The sequence below is a fragment of the Macrobrachium rosenbergii genome, chromosome 12, assembly GCF_040412425.1.
Source record: "Macrobrachium rosenbergii isolate ZJJX-2024 chromosome 12, ASM4041242v1, whole genome shotgun sequence".
NCBI classification, from domain to species: domain Eukaryota; kingdom Metazoa; phylum Arthropoda; class Malacostraca; order Decapoda; family Palaemonidae; genus Macrobrachium; species Macrobrachium rosenbergii.
In genome coordinates, this window is record NC_089752.1 from 49,937,678 (window position 1) to 49,963,885 (window position 26,208).

General features: G+C 41.8%; 2 protein-coding genes across 18 annotated transcripts in view; one reads left to right on the forward strand and one right to left on the reverse strand.

The window, feature by feature from the left end:
- LOC136843654 (pre-mRNA-splicing factor ISY1 homolog) overlaps nt 1-8,061 on the forward strand; it is a 122,598-nt gene extending 114,537 nt beyond the window's left edge. Inside the window, exon 6 of the mRNA XM_067112205.1 lies at nt 7,858-8,061. Within this exon, the coding sequence (XP_066968306.1) occupies nt 7,858-8,001 (144 nt within the window). The 3' untranslated portion in view covers nt 8,002-8,061. The remainder of the gene's footprint in view (nt 1-7,857) is intronic.
- Nucleotides 5,890-26,208, reverse strand: part of LOC136843652 (zinc finger and BTB domain-containing protein 18.2-like) — a 122,374-nt gene continuing 102,055 nt past the window's right edge. For 7 of the 17 annotated variants that reach the window (XR_010854630.1, XR_010854635.1, XR_010854634.1 and 4 more), the window contains one exon: nt 10,692-10,949. Coding sequence is in view for 8 of the 17 variants with exons in the window: in XM_067112204.1 (XP_066968305.1) it covers nt 10,940-10,949 (10 nt within the window). In the remaining 9 variants the exon portion in view is untranslated. Of the gene's footprint in view, nt 6,173-10,691; nt 10,950-26,208 lie in introns of those variants that run through there. The other 10 variants (XR_010854631.1, XR_010854638.1, XR_010854637.1 and 7 more) reach the window with 3 other exon arrangements.

Below are 26,208 nucleotides of genomic sequence, written 5' to 3' on the forward strand. Positions count from 1 at the left end.
GTTAAAGGGTTAAGTACCTTCTACTCTTGCTAATTATAACATTTTGCAGAAGTTTTCTCCCTACTATATTTCTGCCCAGTACATTTACTGTACTGCAAATTGTATGAGAATAATATGAAGATTTCATTGATCTGGTTTGCAACTTTGCTACAATAGCAAAAACTAGTGAACTTAACCCTTAAACGCCGAAGCCCTATCTACAAAAACGTCTCCGTATGCCACTGGCGGAAATTACAGGTATCCAAGCGGAAAAAGTTTTTTCAAAAATCACAGCACGCTTTAGTTTTTAAGATTAAGAGTTCATTTTTGGCTTTTTTTCTCATTGCCTGAAGTTTAGTATGCAACCATCAGAAATGAAAAAATATCATTATCATATAGAAATATTGGAATATATGTTTGAGAAAAAAACTTGTATATAATTATACAAATCGTCCACTGTAAGCAAAACGGTTACAGCTAATGAGTTAATTTTTTTTAGTTGTATTGTAGCACTAAATTGCGATGATTTTGGTATATAACAGATTGAAAAACGATTAAAGCAACACAGAGAAAATATTATCACAAAATGAGGCATGAATTGTAATGCACGGACATAAAAAAAGTTTTTTAAAAAATTCACCATAAATCGGAAATATTGTGCTAGAGAGTTTTTCAATTGTTTCAGAATGAAGGAAATTGATTGAATATTACTAGACTGTAAGGTTTTAGCTTACAATTTAATTTTTTACCATTCGATCGAGTTAAAGTTGACGGAAGGTTGATTTTTTCATTTATCGTTATTTATATGAAAATATTTAAAAATGGTAAAAGCTACTGTTTGATTTTTTTTTTTGTTGTATGCACATGAAATTGCACACATTTTGATGTATAACACTTTATGTAACGAATAATATAAAACGGCGAAAAATTACGACAAGGTGACTCAAAAATGCCAGGATTTTCAGTTGAGTCATAAACGGAGCTAAGGAAAAAAGTTTTTTCAAAATTCACCATAAATCGAAATATTGTGCTGAGACTTTCCATTTGTTGCAGAATAAAGGTAAATGATTGATTGGTACTCCCAGAATGTATGATTTTGGCTTACGTTAGGCATAAAACCAAAACGCATTTCAGAAGGTCAAAGTTGACCGAATGTTAAAATTTTGTCAGTTATCGTGATTTAAATGAAAATATTTGAAAACTGTTAAGAGGTAAAAGAATGATTTATTTTTGGTTGTATTCTACACGAAATTGCGCACATTTTGATGTATAACACTTTATGTAACAAATAATATGAAACGGCGAAAAAATTACGGCAAGGTGACTCAAGAAATGATGACATTTTCAGTGGATTTCCCACGGGTGGGTGAGCAAAGGAAGAAGTTTTTTCAAAAATTCACCATAAATTGAAAATATTGTGCTAGAGACTTTCCGTTTGTTGCAGAATAAAGGTAAATGATTGATTGTTACTAGAATGTAAGAATTTTGGCCTACAATTGCACGTTTTTTTGAGCATTTGGTCGAATGATAAAGTTGACCTGAATGTTCAAATTTTGTCAGTTAATCGTGATTTAAATGAAAATATTTGAAAACTGTTAAGAGCTAAAAGAATGATTTATTTTTTTGTTGTATTTGAACATGAAATTGTGCACATTTTGATGTATAACACTTATGTAACGAATAATATAATGTTGCTGAAAAAATTACGCAAGGTGACTCAAGAAATGATGACATTTTCAGTGGATTTTCCAGTAATAGAGAGCGAAGGAAAAGTTTTTTAAAAAATTCACCATAAATCAAAATATTGTGCTAGAGACTCCGTTTGTTGCAGAATAAAGGTAAATGATTGATTGTTACTAGAATGTAAGAATTCTGGCCTACAATTGCGTTTTTTGAGCATTTCGGTCGAGTTAAAGTTGACCGAAGGTTCAAATTTTGTCAGTTATCGTGATTTAAATGAAAATATTTGAGAACTGTTAAGAGCTAAAAGAATGATTTATTTTTTGTTGTATTCTACATGAAATTGCGCACATTTTGATGTATAACACTTTATGTAACGAATAATATAAAACGCGAAAAAATTACTTCAAACAAGGTGACTCAAGAAATGCTGACATTTTCAGTGGATTTTTAAGGAGCTAAGGAAAAAGTTTTTTTCAAAAATTCACCATAAATCGAAATATTGTGCTAGAGACTTTCCGTTTGTTGCAAAATGCAGGTAAAGGATTGAATATCACCAAAATATTAGATTTTTTGCTTACCCAAAAAAGACCCAAATAAATAAAAAAAAATATATATATATATATATATATATATATATATATATATATATATATATATTATATATATATATATATATATATATATATATATATATATATATATATATATATATATATATATAATACATATTTATACACATTTATACATACACATATATATAATATATTGTTTTTTACTTTGGTACGGATACATAACTAAAAGGAATGCTTGTGAAAAACTTTGTTTTTGCATAAAACGAAATAATATACAAAACACCAATAAATACAGATATATAAAAACTTGTAATAAATATAAAACTAAAAATAAATTCCAATGCAGAATACTTTTAGTAATCCTGACTCTCAAAAACTCTGTTCTTGTTTTCTCCTCCTCCATTGAAGAGTCTTGCATTTTTTCCTCTCAACATGACGAGGCACAGGCGGAGGAGGGAGATGCACGCCTTATTGCGGATGGGCCGCACTGGGCGCCCGCTGCGCCCGGTGGCCGCTGCGCCCGGTGTCGCCGGTAGGCGACTCCAATATATAACCGCAGTGTGGTACAAATGGGTTACACTCCTCGAACCTGCAGTGCTACCTTGCAGGTGCAACAGACTTCAGCGGGGTGTCTCTCCTTCTGCCATTCATATGGCACACCCGGCACCGTTTTGTTTACGCCCTTCTAGGAGCTCCAGTGTGATCTCCCTGCCTGCAGTCGACACACAGGGTCGACTACCCAAGGACACTGGAATGTGAGGGAGGGCGGCAGCATCACCAAGGGCGGCGGCATCATCCAGGGCGCAGCATAATCAAAGGCGGCATCTTCAAGGGCTTGGCAGCAGGGGCGGTGTCGGGCAGGAGCAGGAAGACCTACGAGGTTGGCCTCCTAGCGACATCTGCCCTTTCCTCTTGGGCAAGGGGCGGTGTTGGAAGGCCACTCCTCTGGGTTGAAGTTTATGAGGGCATTCCCAGCCACCTCAAGAAACTGGATGTGGGTCAACCTCCGGAAAGGCCAGAATTGCAAACCACAGTAAAGGATGTAGGCATTCTGAGGGCCAACTGAAGGAGGTATTTGACGAGCTTCTGTGTCCACCTCCTGGTTCTCCTGGTGAAGGGATAATACTAGATGAGTTGATCAAAGAGATCAACTCCTCCCATGTGCCTGTTGTAGTGCCCGATGACAGTAGGGCGTTGGACACGAAACTCCTCATACGTAACTCAGCCCTGCCGACGTGTCCTCTTCCGCTGAATGATCTCTTCTTGGATGGGCTCATGACTCGTCATAATCATGGGCACGAGTCGGATCCCCTTCCAACAGATGACGAAGACATCTCCCTTCCGCCGCCACTCTGTCTCTCCTCTTGCCAGATGTTACGGGTGGCTAAAAACCTCTTGAGGACATTCGGGGCCCCACGCACCAACCGGCAAGGGTACCACTGACGTGCACACCTGCTTAGTTGTACAGTCCCTGGGCCAGGGATATTTTGAGTTATATAATTATCCATAAACAGGTGGTATCCCTGGTTACGAAACGATCCACAAGAATGAAGACAGTGTCACGCAGCTGGAGAATACCCCAGAATACACCGCACCGGTAAGCTCCACGACGAGATCCAGTGTTGGCTTCATAATGAAAAATAATTGAATTTACACCTGTAATTTCTTTGGCTTCTTGGGGTTGTACACTTTTATACTTAGACGCCTTTGTATGGCATCATCCCCTCATCCAAAGAAAAGGTTCTTGGAAGAAACCATGAGAAACTGGCAAAGCTCACGAATGACTCCCAATTTTTGGACGACTAAGATGAGGCGGTTGGGGTTATTCCGGTAACAGCCCTTATGTTGAATATAAAATGGTGAAATAATTGTCCATCGCCAGGAAACTATCACGGGCATAATGCCGGGCACATTGGGCGAATTTAAAAAAAAATTCCGCCCAATATTGCCTGACGCCGCAGCTGGCATCATTCCAAAAAAAATGAAGGTAAAAATGTGCCATGTCCGGGTTGAGGTTGCAGCCCGCCAGCATTGCATTTACAACGTTGTTCGCAGTTAAAGTTGACCAAACCAGCGTTTTTCCGCGGTCTCTGCAACTAGGAATTCCAGCAATCCGTCAGGAAGAGCTGAATGAACCCCAGTGCAGTGAGAGGCACAGGGACGGTCAGTCCAGGTGCTATCGCGGAATGGGTGCATGTTAGGTGGGGTGGGGTCCTCCAACCACCCTCATCACTTTCGGACGAATTTTTTTTTCACCCACGCTGCCGAAATACGCTGCGACCTTCACGGGTTTGTTGCAGAATAACGCGCACGCACGGGCACGCCCACGACTCCCACCCTTCCAGCTGGTCCGCTCTCCTCACTTTCACCATCACTTTCTGTCGCCCCACCAGCCACAATCGGGCCTCCTCCTCCTCCTCAGACTCTCGTCAGCACGCACTGAAACCACTAAATTCAACCACTTTCCTCCCAGGCTAAAGAACGGACATTTTTGGGGTAAGTACAAATCATCACTAACATCAGGTGATGTCCTCATCACTGGATGACCAACTGCCATACAAATCAGGACTCCCACCTGCTCTCGATCGAGCTCCGAAAAGTATTTTCAATGTCCTTTTGTTGAGGCCTCCCAAATGCTTCGGATGCCCCCTCAGACACCCGATGCTTCAGGGGTCGTAAAGGCACGGGATGTGGTCCTGGTCCTTCGGTCACACGTGGCCACATAACACGGGCGTTGAGAAGCTGGGTCATCTTGGGTACTTGGTCCCTCTCCAGCATCCCAGTCTAAAACTCGTCTCACACGCTCACTGCCCGACAGGCAGTATGCACCTTTCACGGTCCTGATGACGTTGAGACATCTCTGCAAACGTCCTGTTGCCTCACAAACACGCAAACACTCGCCAAAGTTCTGCAAAACACGGATGCGCCAAAAACGCTCGGACGATCACGGGCGCTGATGCTTTCTGGCACGAGAAGGAGGGAATTCACGCGCATGCGGCGTCTGGGTGACGCTTATAAACAAAACAACAGCTTGATCCGTGAACTCCCAGCATCCTCAAGGCGCCGTGATTTAAAAACCTTTTGCAAACTAGGGCCTATAATTATTTTTACGTTAATATTTAAAAAAGCATTTTTAGTCGACGCATGGTACGCCCACTTGACACCTAACAGACAATTTTAGTCGACGTATGGTACGCCCAGTAGGCGTTTAAGGGTTAATCAGACACAATAATAACCAAAGAACGAGAAAAAATTATCCTGAAAGCTGTTAAAGCTTGAAGGCTACTCAAACAGCGATAATACACCGAATCCAGCCATACAACCAAAAATCAGTAAACAAAAGCTGCAGCAAACCCCAGATGTTACTCAGGAGCACAGCAGAAACAGAATGAGGTTTTCTGCTAAGTTGTTTCCAGTACTTCCGTTAGTGGGCAGGGCTTGTCACCTAAACTAAACTATAGAAGTGCTACCGCAGTTTCGAGTTAGAAACTATAGTTATGTAATTACTTGGCGAGTTACTTATATGAAATGATTTTTCAATTATGTATGAAATAAGTGAAAGAGGCTTTGTGACAAAAGATGAATGTAAAAGAAATCAGTGCGCAAAAGAACAGGCATAAATGGTAATAAAAACAGAAGGAAGACTGAAACCCAGTTATAAAATTTATAAATTGTAATATGTACAGTAAATCTATCTGTTCATTATGTGTAACTTAATTTCATCTATATGACATACTAGTTGGAATATTTTACAAAATATAAAAGGAGATTTAAATTTGTTGAGGTGTATCTCTTAGAATTTTTTGAACAATTGCAGTGTTTGTAGTACAAAACCAAAATTTTTTTTATCCGACAAATGGGATCTATTAATCTTTCAGTAACCTATGTACTGGTATCTAGCTGGTAGCTCTTGCCAGCTTCATGTTTACTTTCTCAAGCTGTAAATATAAAAAAGTAACATGACATTTCTGTAATAAAATCAAGTTTTATGTGTACTTACCAAGTAATTAATACTTGGCTAACAATTATGCTCGCACAGCATCCTAAATTCAAAATTCTCGGTAATGTGGCAGTTGCGAAGCGGGGGGTAACAGGCCCTGCCCACTGCAACAGGAGTGGAGCGACTTACTGCCAGCGGCGTCATTCTATTTTATTGCTGCAAAGTCCATGAAAAAAGGGGATGAGGGAGGGCTCTGATTCAGTAATCACTTGGTAAGTATATACAGTATAAAACTTTATTTTATTATAAAAATGTCATTTTTATATAAGTAACTTAGCAAGTAGTTACTTAGCTGAATCCCTAATTGCAAGGTGGGTGGGATGAATGGACTATTCTACCTCAAAAACATTAAGTGTGGTAATGACTTGAACTAGAAAGAATGGCTAGCATTGAAACAATGCTTGTTGCTTCCCTACCTGGTAAGAGAGCTACTGCAGGAGAATACTGCCTCTGGTTGGTGCTTATCTTAACATGTAGTGGTGCAGTGGTGGGCCGAAATTCACCTCTACGTCAGTGGAAGTCTTGCAATGGAGGATATGCCTGATCGCTGACAAGACGTATGCAGGAGAAAAATTGCCCTTGCCATGGGCGCAGTACCACAAACCAACAGCCAGTAATCTCTGTCGCCCACCCTGACACAACAAACAACTTATGCATCACCGCGAATTGTGAATTCAGGATGCTGTGCGAGCATAATTGTTAGCTAATAATTACTTGGTAAGTTACTTATATAAAAGTACAGATTTATATATGAAGTATTACAGCATTAAACATTTCAAATATTGATATCAGTAGTGTCAAGTAATATTAGATATATGGGAGCAAAGCATAACACAATTGCAAGCAAAGTACAAGAATAGAGCAATAAAACATTGTGAACCATACAGATAACAGATGGACTGGAAAAGTACAAAACTGACAAATATGCTATGAATATATGACGACAAGGACTTAGGATTGGGTAGTTGTTTTGAGGCCTTCAGTGAACTTGATCATCACTGTTGCACATAACTGCAACAATTTTGCTTTCCTCTTACAAACAGAGGGGAAGGGTAATAGTATATATTAAAACCAGAGACAATTTTGGACAAATGTGGGCAAAAGTGTCCGTTCATTCATTTGCTCTTCCATTGTGAGCCTGCTTTTATGGTCACTGACCAGGAAAATTAACAAGATAATGGTTATAGTAATTCTTGAATTCAGAATAGATTAGTTATATTGAATCTTAGTCATCTGAAAATATAAATGTTATATGTTCAAATAACAGACATTTTGCATAATAGAATGAATATACGTTTTCACACAGTAACAGTCTATGTATGCAAACCTTATTCAGATGTCTTACTGTGTTAAAACTTCAGGTATTAAACCCTCCAGATGCACATATTGAGTATCTGAAGGTTAAGGTCAAAGCCTCTTTCTTAATTGTATAAAATATTTATACAAATATAAGTGAAATACCCTACTTATATTTAAGACAACATCTTAGTCCCTGTTCCAAATCACAATTGTTAATTTTAAATGCTTTATTGTATCAGTATTGATGTTCTATATGTGCAACAGACTGTACATCTCACTAATACTCTTACATTGAAATAATTAACATTTCTTCATAATTTTCAGATAATGCTAGACGAAACTGACGAACGCTCAGAAGTCCAGAGATTTATGGCTCATGTACCCAATATTCCAACACAGGCTGATATTGAAGCAGCACTTGTTGAACGGAAGAAGAATGAGCTTCTACAGACTTTTCTTGGGGAATGAAGTTTTCTGTGACTTCAGTCAAGTGAAATTTGCAAATGTACAAATAAATTTTATACTTTTTCAGGTGTATTGTAATAAGCTTTTACTCATTGCTGTTGTCAGAAATTTTAAAGATACAGTGTGTAGATGGCTACCCATGTGATTATCAACTCTGAGAAATTATTGCTTTGTTGCAAGGTAATGGATGGTTAGAAAATTACATTGTCTAGAAATTTACGTTCCTAAAGACAATGAATTCTTATAGCAATTTAGCAAATGAGGGAAAAGTTTCTTTTTTGGTCATGATCTGAACTTATTTCCTTGAGTGATAATTACTGAACTTCATTTGGTGGTTAGTTTTCAGGGCCATCTGTATTTTAAAGGAGAGACAGAATAAAAGGGGAGTTTGATTTTGAAGTGAATACCTGAAGACTTTTGCTAGATTGTATGTATTAAGTTTAAACTCCACATGACTTGGCAACTGAAATATTGTCTTTACTAATAGCAATCTCTGTATGAGGGTATGTCTCTTTACAGTTAGGGGGCAGTAATAACTTTATGTTCTTCATTGAGTAGAAGTAAACCTGGAGAGACTGCATATAGTATGAACCATTGGGAATTAGATTCTTGAGGTTGCCATTCTTTGGCGGACATACTATTTATATTTCTTTGCATGAGAACAATGAACTTCCACTTTTCTGTTCCAGTTTAAGAAGGGCAAGCCAAAGTGAGTAAGAAAAGCTTGATTTCTTGCAGTAAATGCAAATTTCTAAGACGCTAATGGACAATCCACTGAAGGTGGCATAGAAGAGTGGTCTTGTCTGCAGTCTTGAAGAGCCAATTACTGAAAAAGCTCTGGAGCTGAATATGTTGGTAGCAGGGCCTGGCTGTGACTGGGAAAAAAGTAGAAATGGGGATAGTGGAGGATAGTTTTATGAAATTTAGTAACCCTTACAAAGGACATGACCTGAGCAAGCATGCTACCAGGAAAACTGAGATGTAAAAGAGAAAAGCCTTATTGTTGATGCTGTCTAGGTAAATCTCATTGTTGACATCTCTTCCTTACGAATTATGAGAACAGTGGTGAAAATTACCACAACTATTCCATAGCTGAAAGACTAGATTTATGGTCTTGAGACTATCATATGACCTGTGGATGGCAGAGGATGACTACTGCAGACAGAGGATCTATCAAATGCAACTAAAACATAAATACTTAATTTAGTATTTCTTTTTTAAATGCTTGCCTCTCCATTATACAATTTGCTCTCCCTACCTCCACATTCAAAGTGGACATAAGTAGACTGACCAGTTATGAGTGTTTGTACCTATCAGTCCCCTGGTGGGAGGTGGGGGAAGTAGATGGATAGAGAGTGGATATTCATAGAAAAACTAGTGATTTCGTTTTTCTTTTGCAATCTGTCAAACTCCTGCTGGTGCAGAAGTAAAAGTTATATAATGGAGAGGTAAGTATTTAAAAAATAAATACTACATTAGGTATTTATATTTTTGCTTTCATTACAGTGCACTGACCTGGAATGACACTTCATTAAATAGGTTTTTACTTCAAAGTCTAAAACAATGACTGGCTTTTTGAGTAAATTCATGTATACAACCTTGACACAAAAAAGCTTTCTGCTATGTCAGTTGTTAAAATTAAAAAAGCAATGCTCGTCTTGTCACATACGATTCTGGTGAAACTGCATGTAAAATTTCAATCAGTGCCAGTGTCAGTAGTTGAGACTTTGGCTGAAAATACAAATTAATCATAAAATTACTTTGGATGACCAAGAATATTACAAGATACAAAAATCAAGGAACTTGATGTATACTTGGAATTAACCCATCAGGCCAAAGACTTAATATTTTATGACTGCACAATGGTTACACCAATTTAAAAGGTAAATAATCAGATACACAACATGGGAATATTTTAATATATTCATATAGGTCAAAGGGATTTGTAACACTCTTGGTGCAAAGTATGGAATCTTGCCTAGATGTGCAAGAGGGAAGATCACCTAGCTGCCTTCTTGCTACTGGGTGACAAAATATCAATAAACATTTTTAAATCCCATATTCAGGAGATCCTTATAAGTTCTCTTCCATCACGTACACTTTTTACCAGAATTTCCATCTGGTTCAGGTCTTCACCTGTACTCATTCAATCATGTCCACAACAAAAGTCATGATAAGACTTCCAATTTGAGAGGGTTATAAGCTGCTCCACCAACGGCATATTAAGTAAGCATAAATATTTTTCGATAAATGTAGACATTTTTAAAAGAACCTATAAAATCATTTTAGGCTTTGTATTGTAATAAATCCCATTAAGTAAGTTTTATGTATAATACTGAGCTTTTCAAATTTTAGAGGCTGTACTGGAATACTCAGTTACTAGAGAAATATTTAAAAATTGGAACATAAAATTATTTTTAAGTTTTGTATGCAATATGTTTTTTTGGAGGTATAGTTTACTTGAAACTTAATCACTCACAGAAATTTTTTTCTATTATTAGGTAGTTTAACCAGCCTACTTACTATCATGGCCTCTTTTAGAGGCAAAGTTTAAATTTTATTTAATAAATTGTACTTTTTTTTTTTTTTGCAACATGAAAGTAAAGATTACGACATTGGCATAAATGTTTAACAATTAGTGTTAACCAGTACTCTCTGCATACAGGGATTGGGTCAGACTACAACAGGAAACATTGTTTTTACTGGGTTTTATTTACGTTCAATACATGGTAGAGACAAACCAATTCGTCAGGCAGTATAATATAATTCAGTTATATCACCAACTTTAACTTCAAAGTTAAGGTGAAATAAGTATCAAAGTCACTGAAATGGGATATGAATAATACATCAGTTGTAAAATACTAGGCAATTCCTGTTGTACTCTGAAGTGCCTTGCCTTATGGTTAAGGGGTTGAACCACTTGCAGGTCCCTGCAGTCCATCTAACTGAATCTAAAACACAAAGGTTCAATCAACAAACATGAATGTTAGGTAAGACAATCTAATCCTACAATCAAAGCCACAAACCATCGAACATACAATAATCTTGTATGCAGTCACTAGAGTATTAAATCACAGTACAGTCTAGGAATGTCAAAGCTTAAATCCACTATAAAACTAACATTATCTGTCCAAATAATTTTTTCCATCTAATTATCAAAGGTTTTTTGGAAGAATATCTTCAGTTCATTAAGTAACTGATTTCAAGTAAGGAAGATCTCGAGTGCTTTCAAGCATACCATTGTTCTTCAACTGTCCAGTGGGTAGACTTGCTTGGTCGTGAACATGCTCAGCAAGCCATTGGTTTCTTTTGATGCACAAAAACCTTCATATACAGTATTAAATCCAAATTAGCTGATGTCCTCAAACAAATCTGCTAAAGTTATATAAGTATAGTAAATGGTGATCATCTCTTTCAAACACAGTTAAAAAAAAAAGAGGCATCGTTAATATTTAAAACAGGCATTTCTTAATGCTGGGAACTAATGCTTGGCCCACAGTGTAGGGTGGAACTGCTGAAACACACTTCATACCAACCAAACAAGACTTCAGTTTTGCTTTGCTTGTTACTGGGTCACTCCAACTTTCAATTCTCACCCACAAGACATCAATTGTTTACATTTAGACCATTGCCAAAATTATCAAAATATAATTATTTTCCAAAGTGGGTTATTCATTAAGTATCCATGAATCAAATGACTGACCAATTCAAAGATGAAACTGAAATACTTCAACATGGGGTTCTTTTTGCATAGAAAGATGCCACAATATGATAATGGGTTTGATGTGTTTTATTGTTATTCATTACTACATAAAATCTACCATTTCCTAAAGAAGAGCGAGTTTAGAGAAGGTAAATATTCACTACCAGGAAAAGTTGTTTTTGATCTGGTGATAGCAGCAGCTACTTTGGCTGCTTCAGCAGCATCTTCATTTTCCTTTATGTTCCCATGGGCAGGGATCACTTAAGAAAACAAATCAGTTGGTTTACCAAACAATACTTATATTTTAACAGTAGAATGGTACAATTACTGTCCTAAAAAAAGTCTTGTGCAATTAATAAAGTTTTCATTACATAGATTATATAAAGCTGGTGTAAATGCTGAAATATGTTGAATTACAGCAACATATTTCAACATTTACAACAGCTTTATATAATTTATGTAATGAAAACATTACTGATTGTACAAGACTATTTGTTCCTACATGATACACAAACCATCGGTCCTCTACATTACAAATTACTTACAGCGGAGCTTTCAAACAAGGTGGTTAGGCAGTTAACTACCATCTGTTAGGCGGCAGTCCTGCCTGCCCGGACGTAAACATTCCAATTTACTTTCAGCCATCATGCGGTCAGATGTGTGTTCTCCCTCTCTACCCTGATTGTCGTGGAGCTGTTTTTTCCCAGTGGGCTCTTTCTTTCTTTGTTTTTGCCTGTGATATATGTGTGTTTGTGAGTTTTATAATGCAAACCCACGAATCTGACAAGCCTGCTTGCAAGGCCACCTTCCCCCAGCATGTGTGTCCTTGGGTTGGTGGCAAGAAACATGGTAATTTTAGATCTAATGTTGAAGTTGACCCTCACGCCCTCTGTTCCTCATGCAGGGGGCGTGTGTCCTCATATGACTCTACTTATGTTGAATGCTGTTCCTGGTTGGCTGAGCAGTGGGTGAAGTTTGAAGGGAGGAAACGATATCAGAGGAAGGCTGCCAAGGCGTCGCCTGAGGAACGATATCAGAGGAAGGCTGCCAAGGCGTCGCCTGAGGGTTATACGCTAACCCTTCTTCCTCGTTTCTCTCTCCTGGCAAGCTTCCCCTTCTGGCTGTCTCTCCTTCAGGAGAGGACTCTCCTTCCGCTTCTTTGCTCACTGGCCGGGTGTGGAACTATGGGAAGGAGCGGTAATCAGATGACCTCCTTGGGGCCTCCTCGTTCGGGGCGGAGAAGTTTTTCCTCAGAGGAGCCCTCCACTAACCTGATCTTTTCTTCTTCTAGTTTGGCGATTGAGCAGTTCCTTGGCAAGCAGGCAAATGATCTGAATGCAGCTTACGATCTTGGGTTCGGGTCCCAACCCTGCAGGACTCTTCACGATCTGGTGAGTGCTCTGCAGACCCACGCTGCCACGACCACCACCATTAGTGACGACATGTGCTCACTAAGATGCTGGCGATCATCCGTGACTTCCCTACCCAAGTGACTTCTGGCATCCCAGCTTCCAGTGCCCCTGCCTACAGGTTTTGCTGTGGCCCCGCCGTCTCTCGTTGTTCAGTCTATGATCACCTCCTCTGTGCCCCATATGATGGTTCCTGCCCCTGCTGCCCCTGTGATCTCTGCTGTCTGGGCCGCTGCTGCTGCACCACCTTCCCTGGCTGTCCCGGCCACTCCCGTTGCCACTCCTGTTACTGATGCTCCTGCCGGTCCTGTTGCTCTGGCTGCTTCTGTAATGTCTGCTGCTCCCTCTTGGATGGGGGACTTGACCGCCATCTTGAAGATGACGAAGAAGTTGAAGAAGAGGTCCCAGAATGTGCCGTCGTTGTCATCTTCATCTGCTTTGTCTTCGTCCTCATCATCTGTTACTTCCTCCCCTTCCTCTTCTGAGGCTTGTTGGCCGAAGAAGAGGAAGGCCACCTCTCCCCCACAAAGAAGTCCTGCTATGGGGCTTCTAAGGGGCTGCCTCCCTCCACAAGGGAAGTAGTGGGATCTCTTGTCGGTCTTCCCGGTCTTTGGGCTCGGGAACCAAATCGCTTGCCTCACCAGGGTCTTGTGTTTCAGGAGCCGCAGGCACATAGACCACGGTTTGCACTTCCATCGCCAATCCTAAGAATTCCTCTTCTAAGACTGGTGCTCGTTTATGAGTCACTCCAAATACTCAAGTCTCCAAGGAGTCTCGAGTATCCCACTCTGGTGTTGGAGAGACCTCTCAACGTCCCGGTTCAGGCACAGGACGAGAAAGAGGTGAGTCATGCAGGTGTCTTGGCTCTTCCTGCTGGCGCTCACTACCACCATTGCTCGGCCAGGTTCCCAGCCTGTTGTCTCAGTCCCGAGGGTCCAAACACCTGGAGAGACAGAGAGGAGGTCCCCTGTCCAGTCTTCTTCCTGCAAGGTTTTGGCCTCGAAGGAGACTGGGGCATGTCAAGTGGACAGTGCAAGTTCTCGCCAGACAGCCACGCGTTCGACCCTGCCCAGCCCCTGATTGGCTCAACTCAGCTCGAGCGAACCTCTACGCTCTCCTCAGAGCAGCACTTCACCGAGGCGTAAGCACTCTCCTGGTCCCATGATGCCGTCACCACCGCGGGTTAATGACCACACGCGGGCCCCCCTCTTGCTGGTTCCACTGAGAGGACTAGTAGGAGTGCCCAATCCTCCTCACCTGTCCCCTCAACCTCCTGGGGTTTCACTGGGAGGAGCAAGACGGACAGGAGGAACTCTGGAGAGCCCTCTCCTCAGAGTTCAACTATGAAGGCCTATGTCCTGGCTCAGTCCTTGGATCAACCTGGTCGTGTGCCCGAGTGTAGTTCAGGATGGATCTAAGGGGGTCTACCAAGGTTCTCCCTCCTGCAGGGAGAGTACATTGGGAGGACTGCACCCTGGAAGGACTCAAGGGTCCTCTTCCTCAGGATGTGGACACCCCCGAAATACAGAGGACCTTTGCAGAGATCACTGCACTGATTTGTCAGCACGATGATCTCAGAGAAGGGGCCACGGCCTCTTCTGTGGATCGTCCTTCATGCCTTGAAACTTTTTGGGGCCCTAAGAAGGAACCAAAGGTTTTGGTGGGGCTGCTGAGGTTCTCGCTTGCCGAGGGGGTACTCGACCAGGTGAATAATCTTGTTTATGGGCAGGAGAATTCACTTTGGTTGAACTGCTAGGACAAGCTCCTTCCCCCTCCTCTGCCTTGACAGAAGCAATTTTACACGCCCTCAGAAGGGTCCTTGCTGACCAAGCAGGTTGACCCGGACCTGGTTCGTCTAGGCCAGGTCTCCCTTTTGTAGCAAGAGGCAACAAGCCTGGAGGCTACCACCCTCCAGGCAGTCTCCTGGCTGGATCTGTTGTTGTTCACAGTATCCAAGGTGGCTCCCTCCTCAGGGGACATTGTCCTTGGAGAGGACTCCACCTTTAGGAGAATATGCCAACCTGGAGGTACAGCCATCTCCTACCCTGCCCACCAGATGGCAAACCTGTGGGCAAACCTGGTGTTGAAGAGAAGGGATGCTGTCCTGACTCAGATCGCCAGGTCTGTAGGTCCCGAGTCGGCATTGACCCTAATGGACCGTTGCTGGGCTCTGCCTCATTTTTCCTAGAGAGTTGGTGGATGCTTCGGTGGACAAGTGTCGGGCTGAAGACAGTGACCGCCTTGTCCATCAGGCAGTGGCTAAGACCTCCGGGTCTTCACTCGCCACTGCAGCCCGACCTTCTGGTCAGGCCAGCACTTCCTCGGCCCCTAAGAAGACCCAGGCTTCGAAGGATGCCTGCGGGAACACCCAGCCTTCTTCTGCCGGAAAGGGCGTGCAATCGCGGCCCTTTTAGCCTGCTTTCCAGTCCAGAAAAGATGCAAGGGGAAGAAGAAGAAGAAGGGGAAATGCTAGGGGCGGCGTTCTCTGTTGATTTCCTTTGGTAGAAATATGAAACTCCAGAAACTACATGCTGTGCTTTATTCCTATTCCTTTAGAATTTCGATATACACTGACTAACTTATTTACAGTTTTACAGTTATAGTAAACAAAAAATAAATACCATATGAGTAATGTTACAATAGATTGGATATTTACAGTAGAGTAGTTAAGTTGTTTTCAGATAACAGTATGTACACAAACAACTAAACAAGTAGTTAACATAAACATCCCCTTTCTTTGGGTTTTGACAAAAATAAGAAACTAAACAAACTGATACAACATAAAATAAGGAACAAGTAGGATACATTGTAAACATTAAAATATAAAAACAATAAATTATTCGCTCTTCATCTTTTCTTGCAGACGAGCTGATCTTTCTTGCAATTTAGGCATGTCGTAAATAGGATGATAGCTTGTTTGTTCATCATTAACGTTGGTTTCCTCATTTTACTAGTTTCTTTCCATTTCGGTATTGCCGATGAATCCTGTGTAGTTGGACGGATATGAATAATTCTATTTCTTCTAAATTCCTCCTTCCTTACCTTCAATTATAGATCGGTTTCTGTGCATGGCTAATGAGCCCTTTTTCCCAACCCTTCTTGTCTGGATTTTGATAATATAACAGGTTGCCCTCGCTTAATGGTGTCATATTCTTGCAGTTTTATCATAATATTTTTTATGGATTCTCCGGTTTCCTTTTTGAAGAAACTGAATTGTCATTGTTCATAATTTCAGGAATTATCGAACGTAATTTACGCCCAAACATCATCTGAGCTGACTTAAGTTAGAGTCTTGACGGTGTATTTTCTCAGCTCTAGTAATGCCAAATATTGATCTTTTCCATCTGCATGTCTTCATCATATTTTTTACTATTTTAACTGCCGCTTCAGCCTTCCTATATTTCCTGAGGATGTCCCGGATGACATCCTGTGCTCCATAACCCACTCTTTAACAAAACTTTAAACTGAAACGAGCTGAATTGTGGTCCTCCATCGACACTAATTGGGTAGGGAATCCTGATTCTGGCAAACATCTTTGATTATCGCTATCACATGATTTGAAGTTGTTGACGTTAGAAACTCTACTTCAGTGAATGAGGAATAATAATCAACAATGGCTAGATAATTTCTTCCAACAATCTCAAACAAATCTAATCCAATATTATTCCAGGTCTGCTTCGCCATCAACATCCATCAACGATTCTTTGGGTTCGAGGTTTATTGCTGGCAAATGTCACATGAATTGACCATTTGCTTTATTTCTTTCGACACATCCCTGGCCAGAATATTGCATCTCTTGCTCGTCGATCATGCTATCGTGAACTAAGATGAGCTACATGAAGTTTCGCTTTTGATGGAATTTCAGTTTACTAGAATCAGTATACTTAATTCTTTAGAATGATGCAGTTTTGCAACTCATGGAATCTTAAAATCAAGTAAGGCTTTAATATTCGAATTTTGTCTTTGCGATCAGGCCATCCTTCCTTGATTACAGACAATAATTTCAGCTTCGTCATTTGTATGGCGCCTCTTCCTTCCTTTAAAATTGAATCGGGTAATTTTCAGTGAATCTATCATCCTTACCAATGTGTCTTATTTTCCCTTTGGGGCAGGCCCCATATGGGTATCAGCTAACAACAGGCTTTTTCCGCTTTTTGTACTGATATTCGACATCGCACGTTCAATCTCATCATTAAAACTTGTAAACGATTGGAGCTTGACTTAATGGCTTTTTCGAGGATTGAAGAAAGAGGCTTATGGTCATTACAGAACAATAACACGCCGCCCAAAAGTATACTGGTCAAATCGTTTAAACCAAAACCACAGCAAGAACTTCCTTTTTCAATCTGAGCCCAGTTACGCTCGCTTCTAGCTAAGGTCCCTGATATTCTATTGACGCTCTTCCTGCATAATGACTGCACCACATCCTTGCTGCTGTCAACCTGTAATAAGCCCTTACTTTGATCAAAATAAGCTAGAACTGGTGTGCAGGTGACCTTTTCTTTTGATCACTGAGAAAGTGCGAAAAGTGCACTCATCATTCCATTCAAACTTGAGTTCTTTCTTGTCAGCTCGATAGGTTCTAAATCATCAGCCAGATTGGGTAAAAACCTTGATAGATATTGCACCATTCCACAAACCTCCGAATTCCTGAAATATCGGTAGCAGGCATTTCTTAATGGCCTTTCCTTATTTTCATCAACCGGCCACAATCGGATGATGTTAAACGATGTCCCATGAACGCCGATTTCCTTTTTTCTATAAACAGATTTCTTCATTTAGTTTGATCTTTTTTTGACAACGCTTCTGTAGTGACTGAAGATTTTGTTCGTGATCACGCATTGCGCCGTGGTTCTCATTTCCAAACCAATCCACCACAATATCATCAGCTACACAGCATACACCTCCGGCCCTCCAATGCCTCATTTAATTTTCGCGCTGAAATATTTCACTGCTCACCTCAGCCCGAAAGGCAGACGGAGCCCATGTTATCTACACCAAAAGGTAATCATTGTTAACTTGCTTGATTTTCATCCAGTCGTATATGCCAAAAAGCCTCTTGAACATCCAGTTTGCTAAATATCTTGGCATGTTTTAGACTTGGCAGTATACCCTCCAAAATTGGTAATTTGTAATATTCCCTTTAAGCAGCCAAAAGGAGGGCTGAGGATCGATACATATTCTAACTTTCCATTTGTCTTTGAACGACTGCCATTTGACTAACCCTATTCAGTTGGTTCAGTTCCGAAATCAAACTCCTCTTTCACAAGAGAGTGTAATCCTTTTGAACCTTTGATTTTAATGCAAAGGGAAACGCCGCACGGTAATATTTTGTTGGTAATGTAGAATCTACATTAATTTTAACTCTCCAAGGTCACCAAGGTCGCCATCTCATGGTCTTATGTCAATTTTGATACAAATGTTTTTACCATTGACAAACACGAATCCCATCTTCTGACATGTTTTGACCCAAGTAAAACACATTAGGTCATTTGAACCACAATGAAGGCTACACTTCTAATTTCATCATTTTGGGGTTCTTCACATTCACGTCGCTCGCCAATGGGCGAAAAGCTGGATTTATTCCACATGGCGAGTTTCACAGACGTTGGTCACACTTGATCCTTTGACATACCTTGACATATTGCATTATGTGTCAGCACCGATCCAAATGAAATCTTAACCTCAGTATCGCTTACAATTAGTAATGCAGTTAATCTATTTGAATTTTTCATTGCAACCGTGCCATCCACATGTAATGATCGTGAGCCTTCATCTGCCTCTTCGTTCTTCTCTTTAACAATTTTAACTGTTTTCTTACACACAGCCTTGAAATGGTTTCTTCCTTTACATGCTTCATCAGACTTTTCCATGCTGGGCATTTTGATTTTTCAAATCATGCTTATACCAACAAAAATGACACTTCATGGCATACCTGTCCATATTTTTTGAGTCCGCAAAACCTTATTAAAGGAACCATCTGTAGTTTTGGTTCTCCAATTGTTCACCTTATTAACATTCTCAGAACCAACTTCGCACATCTCTTTAGCACAATTAATGGTTGCTTCATATGCCAAACATATCTCGACAGCTTTTTTCTAAATTTAAGTTTCTTTCAAGTAGCAGCTCCTGTAGTTTCCTGTCACTGAAACACAATTTTATCCCTTATCATTCGCTTTTTCTTGAAAATTACATTTATCGGCCTGAACCTTGAGTTCTATCAAAAATGAATTAAATGGCTGTTTGTATGTAATTTTCCAAAACCTGAAGGACTGTAACACTTCACGGGTACGAGGACAACAATACTCTTCTTAATCCAATTACATCAAGATTATCTTTCTGCTCCTCTGTTTCAAAAATTCTAAACTGGTCAACTGAATCTACCATTTGTGGTCCTGCTCAATGGAGTATAATTGCAACCTTCGTTTTCTTGGGTTTAGAACTAGTTCATTGCTGTCATGTAGATGTCCACTTGTCTCTCCCATTTTTTGAAAGTATCAGCAAGATTATCATCCAAGTTGGCTAGTGTGGAGGCAAACGAAACACAGATTCAGCCACTTTCTTCAGGAAAACAGTTTTGTAACAATAGTCTTTTTTTTTTTTTTTTATTCTTTAAATAACTGCTAAGCCACTATTGATTTCCTTTGCAGACATATGAAACTTCTCAGAAACTAGTGGTTGTGCTTTATTCCTATTCCTCTAGAATTTCGATATACACTTGACCAACTTATTTACAGTTTACATGCTATAGTAAAATAAAAAGATAAATACCCATATGAGTAATGTTACAATAGATTGATATTTATGTAGAGTAGTTAAGTTGTTTTCAGATAACAGTATGTACACAAACAACTAAACAAGTAGTTAACATAAACATTCTCCTCCGGCTGTTGCCATTGGTGGAGGGTGGCTCAACAGGTGCCTGTTGAGCCACTGGGCAACACGGCAGCGATACGGAGCCGAGACCTGGGTAGTGGATGTCCTTCGGGAGGGATATCTACTCCCCTTCGAGTCTCGGCCACTCCTCACCAACTCTCTGGTTCGCCAAAGGATCTCACACTCAGGCAAGAAGTGCAAGCCATGCTGAGCAAGGGCGCTGTGGAAGTCGTGTTGGACGGTCCCCAGGCTTTTAGAGCCAAGTCTTTCTCGTAGAGAAAGCCTCGGGAGGGTTGGAGACTGGTTATAGACCTCTCTCCCTTGAACTGATTTGTTTGCCAGACTTGGTTCACAGTGGAGATGGCACGCTCCGTGCTCGCCTCCAACAGGGAGAACGACTTCATGCCTACGGGACTTGAAGGATGCATATTTCCAAATACCCATTCATCCTTCCTCTCACAAGTATCTTCACTTTATCCTCGGGGAGACGGTGTTCCAGTTCAGGGCATTTCTGTTTCGGCTCTGACCGCCTCCCTCAGGTATTCACGTGAGTGTTCACCCTGGTGTCAGCTTGGGCCTATTCGAATGGGATACGTCTGTTGAGGTATCTCGACGATTGGCTTGTCCTGGTGAGCTCCCACTCGCAGTTGCTTCAGACAGGGATCAACTCCTTGAATTTCGCCGTGATCTAGGGATCGTAGTAAATCTCGAGAAGTCTGATCTCACCCCCAAGCAGAGGATAAAGTACTTGGGCATACTGATAGATATGGTAGCAGCCAGAGTCTTCCCCTCGGACTCTCGTATCAGCAGGTTCAGGAAGATAGCACAGCTGTTCCTGTCTCGACAGGAGCAGCCTGCTCGGCAATGGCAAGTCGTCATCGGTCACCTGTCATCGTTGGAGAAGCTGGGCAACCTCACCTTCATTATTATTATTATTATTATTATTATTATTATTAAAGTAGTTATCCAGACCACTGAGCTGACTTTCAGCTCTCATAGGGCTGGTCTGAAGGATTAGACTAAAATACCAGGTCTAGGCCTGAGGCCAAGCACTAGGACCCAATAGGTCATTCAGTACAATGATGAACGAATTAAAATGAAATTAAAAACTGCACATAGGCACATGCTCTCATACTGGAACACATAAATACAATAAATACATTTACTCATGCTACTCATGCTTCCTTATAGAGGAGACTGAAAGAGTACTGGTCCCACTCGCAAGACCCTCAATCCATTTTCATTCCTCTCTCAGGGGAAGTGAGAGGGGATCTAGACTGGTGGCTGGACGCCAATAACCTCTTAATAGGAGTATGCCTGCATACTCCCCCTCTGGACATGCTTCTGTTCTCAGACGCATCGACCAAGGGATAGGGTGCACACCTGGAAGAGTTGCTGACTTCAGGAGTGTGGAACCGAGACAACAAGCACCTTCACATCAACATCCTGGAGCTCAAGGCGGCCTTTCTAGTCCTCCAAGAGTTCCAGGATCAAGTGATGGGACACTCTGTGGTGTTGATGAGCGACAACACCACTGTGGTGGCATATGTCAACAAGGAGGGGGGGTTTTGTATCCCTTGTGCTTCACCAGTTGATGATGCAGGTGCACGAGTGGGCGGTAGCTCACTCAGTAGAGCTGTCAGCCAGATACATTCCAGGCAAGAGGAATGTAGTGGCAGACAAGCTCAGCTGCTAGAATCAAGTGACAGGGACGGAATGGTCCCTTCACTCGGACATCACGGAGAGGTTGTTTGAACTGTTGGGGGTGTCCAGTCATAGATCTGTTCACTACCTGGCACAATAGGAAACTTCAGGTCTGCTGTTCAGTCGTGCCAGAGGACGCCATCCTTCCGTTTTGTCTGATTTGCAGGGTAATCAGCCAAGTGTTGGTCACCCCGAATCCCAGGATGATTCTGGGTTTGTATCCCAACCTGCTAGCTATGCTTTCCGAGGCACAGAGAGAGATTCCTCCCTGGCCCAACCTCCTGTGTCAACCCCACATAGAGCAGTACCACCTGGCAGTGCAGTCCCTGTCTTCATGGCTGGTGGTTATCCAGAATCTCTTTCAAGCGAGAGGCTTTTCGCATCACGCAGCAACAGAGATGGCTGGATACCTCAGACAGGCCTCTGTAGCAGTATATCAGGGAAAGTGGGCCGTCTTCTGTGGTTGGTGTCATAGACGGGGTCTGTCTCCAGTCAGAGCTACTATTCAGCAGGTCGCGGGCCTCCTCGTCTTCCTTCGCCGAGAGAAGCTTCTCTGTGTTTCAGCTGTGAAAGGCTATAGGGCCACACTTGATCTAGTCTTGCAGCTGAAGGATGTAGACATCTCCTCACTGGAGATTTCGCTACTGATGAGAAGCTTCGAAAGGTCTTGCCCAACCAGGGACCTCATGCCCCCTGTGTGGGATATGACTCTCGTTTTGAGGAACCTGACTCGTGCACTGTATGAGCCTTTACGAGAGTTGTCAGACAGGGATCTGACCCTCAAGACCATCTTCCTGCTTGCCCTGGCATTGGCGAAAAGAGGTGGAGAACTGCATGGACTTTCCTTCAATGTTACACACTCGAGGGGATGGGGATTAGCTACACTTGATTTCGTCCCGGATTTCATAGCGAAGACTCAAAACCCATCAATCCCTGATGCTAGGTTTGAGTCCTTCACGATCCCCTCCCTAGAGGACTTCGTAGATAATGACCCAGACGAAATGCTACTTTGTCCTGTTAGAGTGCTGTGGCACTATCTGAAGAGGACTTGTCATCTCTGGCCTGAGTGTCGACGACTCTTTGTTAGCACTGGCTCGTCCAAGAAAGAAGTGTCCAAGAACATGATTTCTTTCTGGCTTTGTGAGACGAGCAGGAGAGCATACTCTGCTATTGGCAAAAACAACACCGGTACCTTCTGCCCAAGAGCTCACGAAATCAGGGGCATTGGTCCAACCCTTTCATTCCGGAAGAACCTGTCGGTTCCTCAGGTACTGAAAGCAGGGGTGTGGTCTTGACAGACCACTTTCACCTCTTTCTACCTTCGGGATGTTGCCTACCAGTCTGTGGACACTTTTTCCTTGGGACCTGTGGTGGCTGCTCAACAAGTTGTATAGCTTACCCGCAGGACAGGGTTGCATCTCGCCTAAGATGTTCGGTTTTGGATGTGAGAATGACTGCAAGAGTGACTGGCCTCTCCTTCTGCCTCCTTCTCATCCTTCCTCTCTTCCTTTGGGCAAAGAGTGGACTTGAGCCGTTACATACTGGAACTGGGGGTCGATGCAGGTAAGTCTATACATTGAGCTTCTGTTCTATCTTTCCTCAAGGATCACAGAAGCAAACCTGCTCCTTCCTCTAGCAAGGGGAGGAAGGAGACCCTGACAATAAGAAAACCCCATACAGTACTTGTATTTAACTTAATACCTCTGACTCTTGAGGTTCATCCTAGCCTATTTTCATATGAGGTTACGTTTTCCTCTCTCATGCGAAAAAGACCCAGAAGTCTGACAATTGATTATGCGGCTCTGCACCCCAATCAATTTGTCAGAAGCAGGTTTCTCTTCCTTGCTTTGTTGACCAGGAAAAGAATCCCAGGCATCGCGAACTCCAGTCAGTTCAAGAAACCAGTGAGCCTTCCTAATGTAAAGGACCGAGAGTTTGTATATCGTGTAGGAAAAATCACAATTTTTTAAAGTAAATTATATTTTTTCTAACTAACAAACCTGAGGTCCTTTACTGTACATTACATTTCTGGATCGGGGACCCGTGTCAGCCGTAGTGAAATAATCCATTCAGCACTTATTTCTAGGTATTTGTTGCTAGATACCAGAGAAAAAGCTAAATGTAAAGCTGGGGTTACTAATCCCAGAGCGAGCTCCAAGAAATGGAGTCGTGATATGGTAAAGGGTGAGATTATACAATCACGGGACCCTGCCTTTAAAGATTCCCAATGTCAAAGTCCCACCCAGAGAGGTGCCGACATAAGCCCACGCATCACTCGTGGACCGTATTGGCATCATACTAGCCATATTCCATTTTAGCACGTTGCTCACACGCACTCTCACAGACACCTTATTTTATGCCTATTTTGGCATTTTTTGCGCATCCTCTCGCAAGGTTCTCTTCACAAATCCTGAGTACCAGTGTTTTATTGTTTTTAGGCGATTGAGCTCCTTATTTTCCTTTAGTTTAATAATTAAAGGGATTTATAACGCCTCGGCCGGGATTTCCTCTCACGACGCCTCGATGACCTCTCTTGGTCTTGGGTCGACTTTTTATGTTTAACATTAATGATGTTATTTATTTGTATTATTTTTGTTTGGGATATATTCTCAGGCTAACCCCCTCGGGCTCCATTCTATCAATTTCTTACGAGGGTTTGATTAATTTTATGTTTGTTCTGGCTCCATTACTTTTTAAAATGGCTACGAGAAGTGATGTTTAGCTTAGGCTACTTAGGCCACTCCCCTGGGCCCATTCTTTATCGTGGCCCATTCGCTATTTTCATGGCTTCATTATCATGTCATTATGCTTTATTTTTGTCCTCACTTCTTAGCCTGGGAATCTTATTTTCATTGGTACTGCTTTACTTTGTTTTTATTTTTTTTTACAATTTTTTTATTTTGTGAATTTTGTGTTCTTGTTGGTCAGTGCTGTCTTTGCTGTTTAGGCTATTGTGGTTCCTGCCTGGGCTATTATTTTGGCTTTATTTGCCTTATTTTAGACTTCACTTTCTAAGCTTATGGAACATGATTTTCATTGGTACATTTAATTTTGACTTTTGTGTTCGGATGTTTTTGAATTTTGTTAATTTTGGGATACTTTTTACTAACTGGAGGTCGGCTCTACAACCCTTCACATCCATGTCGTGTTGGGCCTGCCTATCCTCCTACATGTACCTTTATAGATAATTTTTGTTTTATTATGCATTATTTGAGTTATTGGTTGTCTTTTACTCCCTCTCCTAGGCTTCCTTCCTTGCATCGCCTCAAAGTTAGGTTAATAGGTTGGTTGTACACTTTTCTTCGGGAAAATCGTTGAGGGAGGGGCGATCTCGTCTGTACGTATGAGTTTCATGTCTGTGATCTCGTTCTGTACATATGTGTTTTATGTCTGGTGCTTCCTTTGTTTGGTTTTGCTTGATATATTGCCCACGTCCACCCTCTCCTGTTTCGCTTTTCACTTAGGCTAATGTTCCTAATAGGTTAAGCTGGAATAGCGAGGGTTTACCTCTGCGTAGCCTATCCTAGTTCAATCCTTCTTTGGGTTGCTTTACCAAAGGTGACCGGGAATCCCCTTTCCCCCTTTACCCTTGGCTCTCTCCTTTGGTTCGTTTTCAAGGTTTGTTAACTTTCCAAGGCTTGAGAGCAATTTATCCTTGTTTTGTGCTGTAGCCACATCCCCTCCTCTGCATTGATTGGTTGTTCCTCGGTGTGTCTGACTATCGGGTTGGCACCCCTCTGGACCTGGAGGTGACCGGGAGTGCTCTACCCACTCCTGTTCACACTCCTTTGCCTTTCTTTGCTCTCCTGGTCAGGGGTTTTGCCCTTCCTCTCTTTTTCTCTCGCTCTAGTCGTGCAACACAGCTCACATAGCGAGGATCTATGAGGATCTCTGGGCGCCCGGGAGTGCTGTCCCACCCTGGTCGCTACTTTGGGTTACCAACCTCCTGGTCTATCCTTCCTCCCCTTCCTTTACGTCAACTGTTTCCCTTCATGGTGCTTCCTACATGTTCCAGCACCTCACTGTTGGGATCCCATACGAGGCCAGTTCGCGTTTTCCACCTGGTTGTCTTGTTTTATTTACGTTCCCCCTCCATTTTGCTACTACCTGTTCGGTGTTTCATTATTTTGTTGGGCGCTCTCCTTGCTTACTGCTCCGGCGGTTATAGTGTTTAGCTGTGTCCATGTATATCACCGCATCACTTCTGCTCAGGGGATATCCTCCTCCGGGTTTTCCTCTTGGCTCTGAGTGCGCCCACTCCGAACAGTTCATAACCTTCCCACATTTTGTCATTTGTTAAACATGATCTCTTCTCCGAATGTTCCGCTGGACTTGTTTTTGTGCCATGAGATTTGTCCTAATAGCCAGGTTTTCTCCGGTTTTTTCCAGGGGCTTTTCCTGGTCTGACCAGGCTAATGGCTACGAGGCTCTGCTCCGGCATCCGCTCCAGCATACCCATTTCTCATACGTTTTCAGCTGGTTTTGTCATGCATGAATGCTCTGCCATCCTGCAACAAA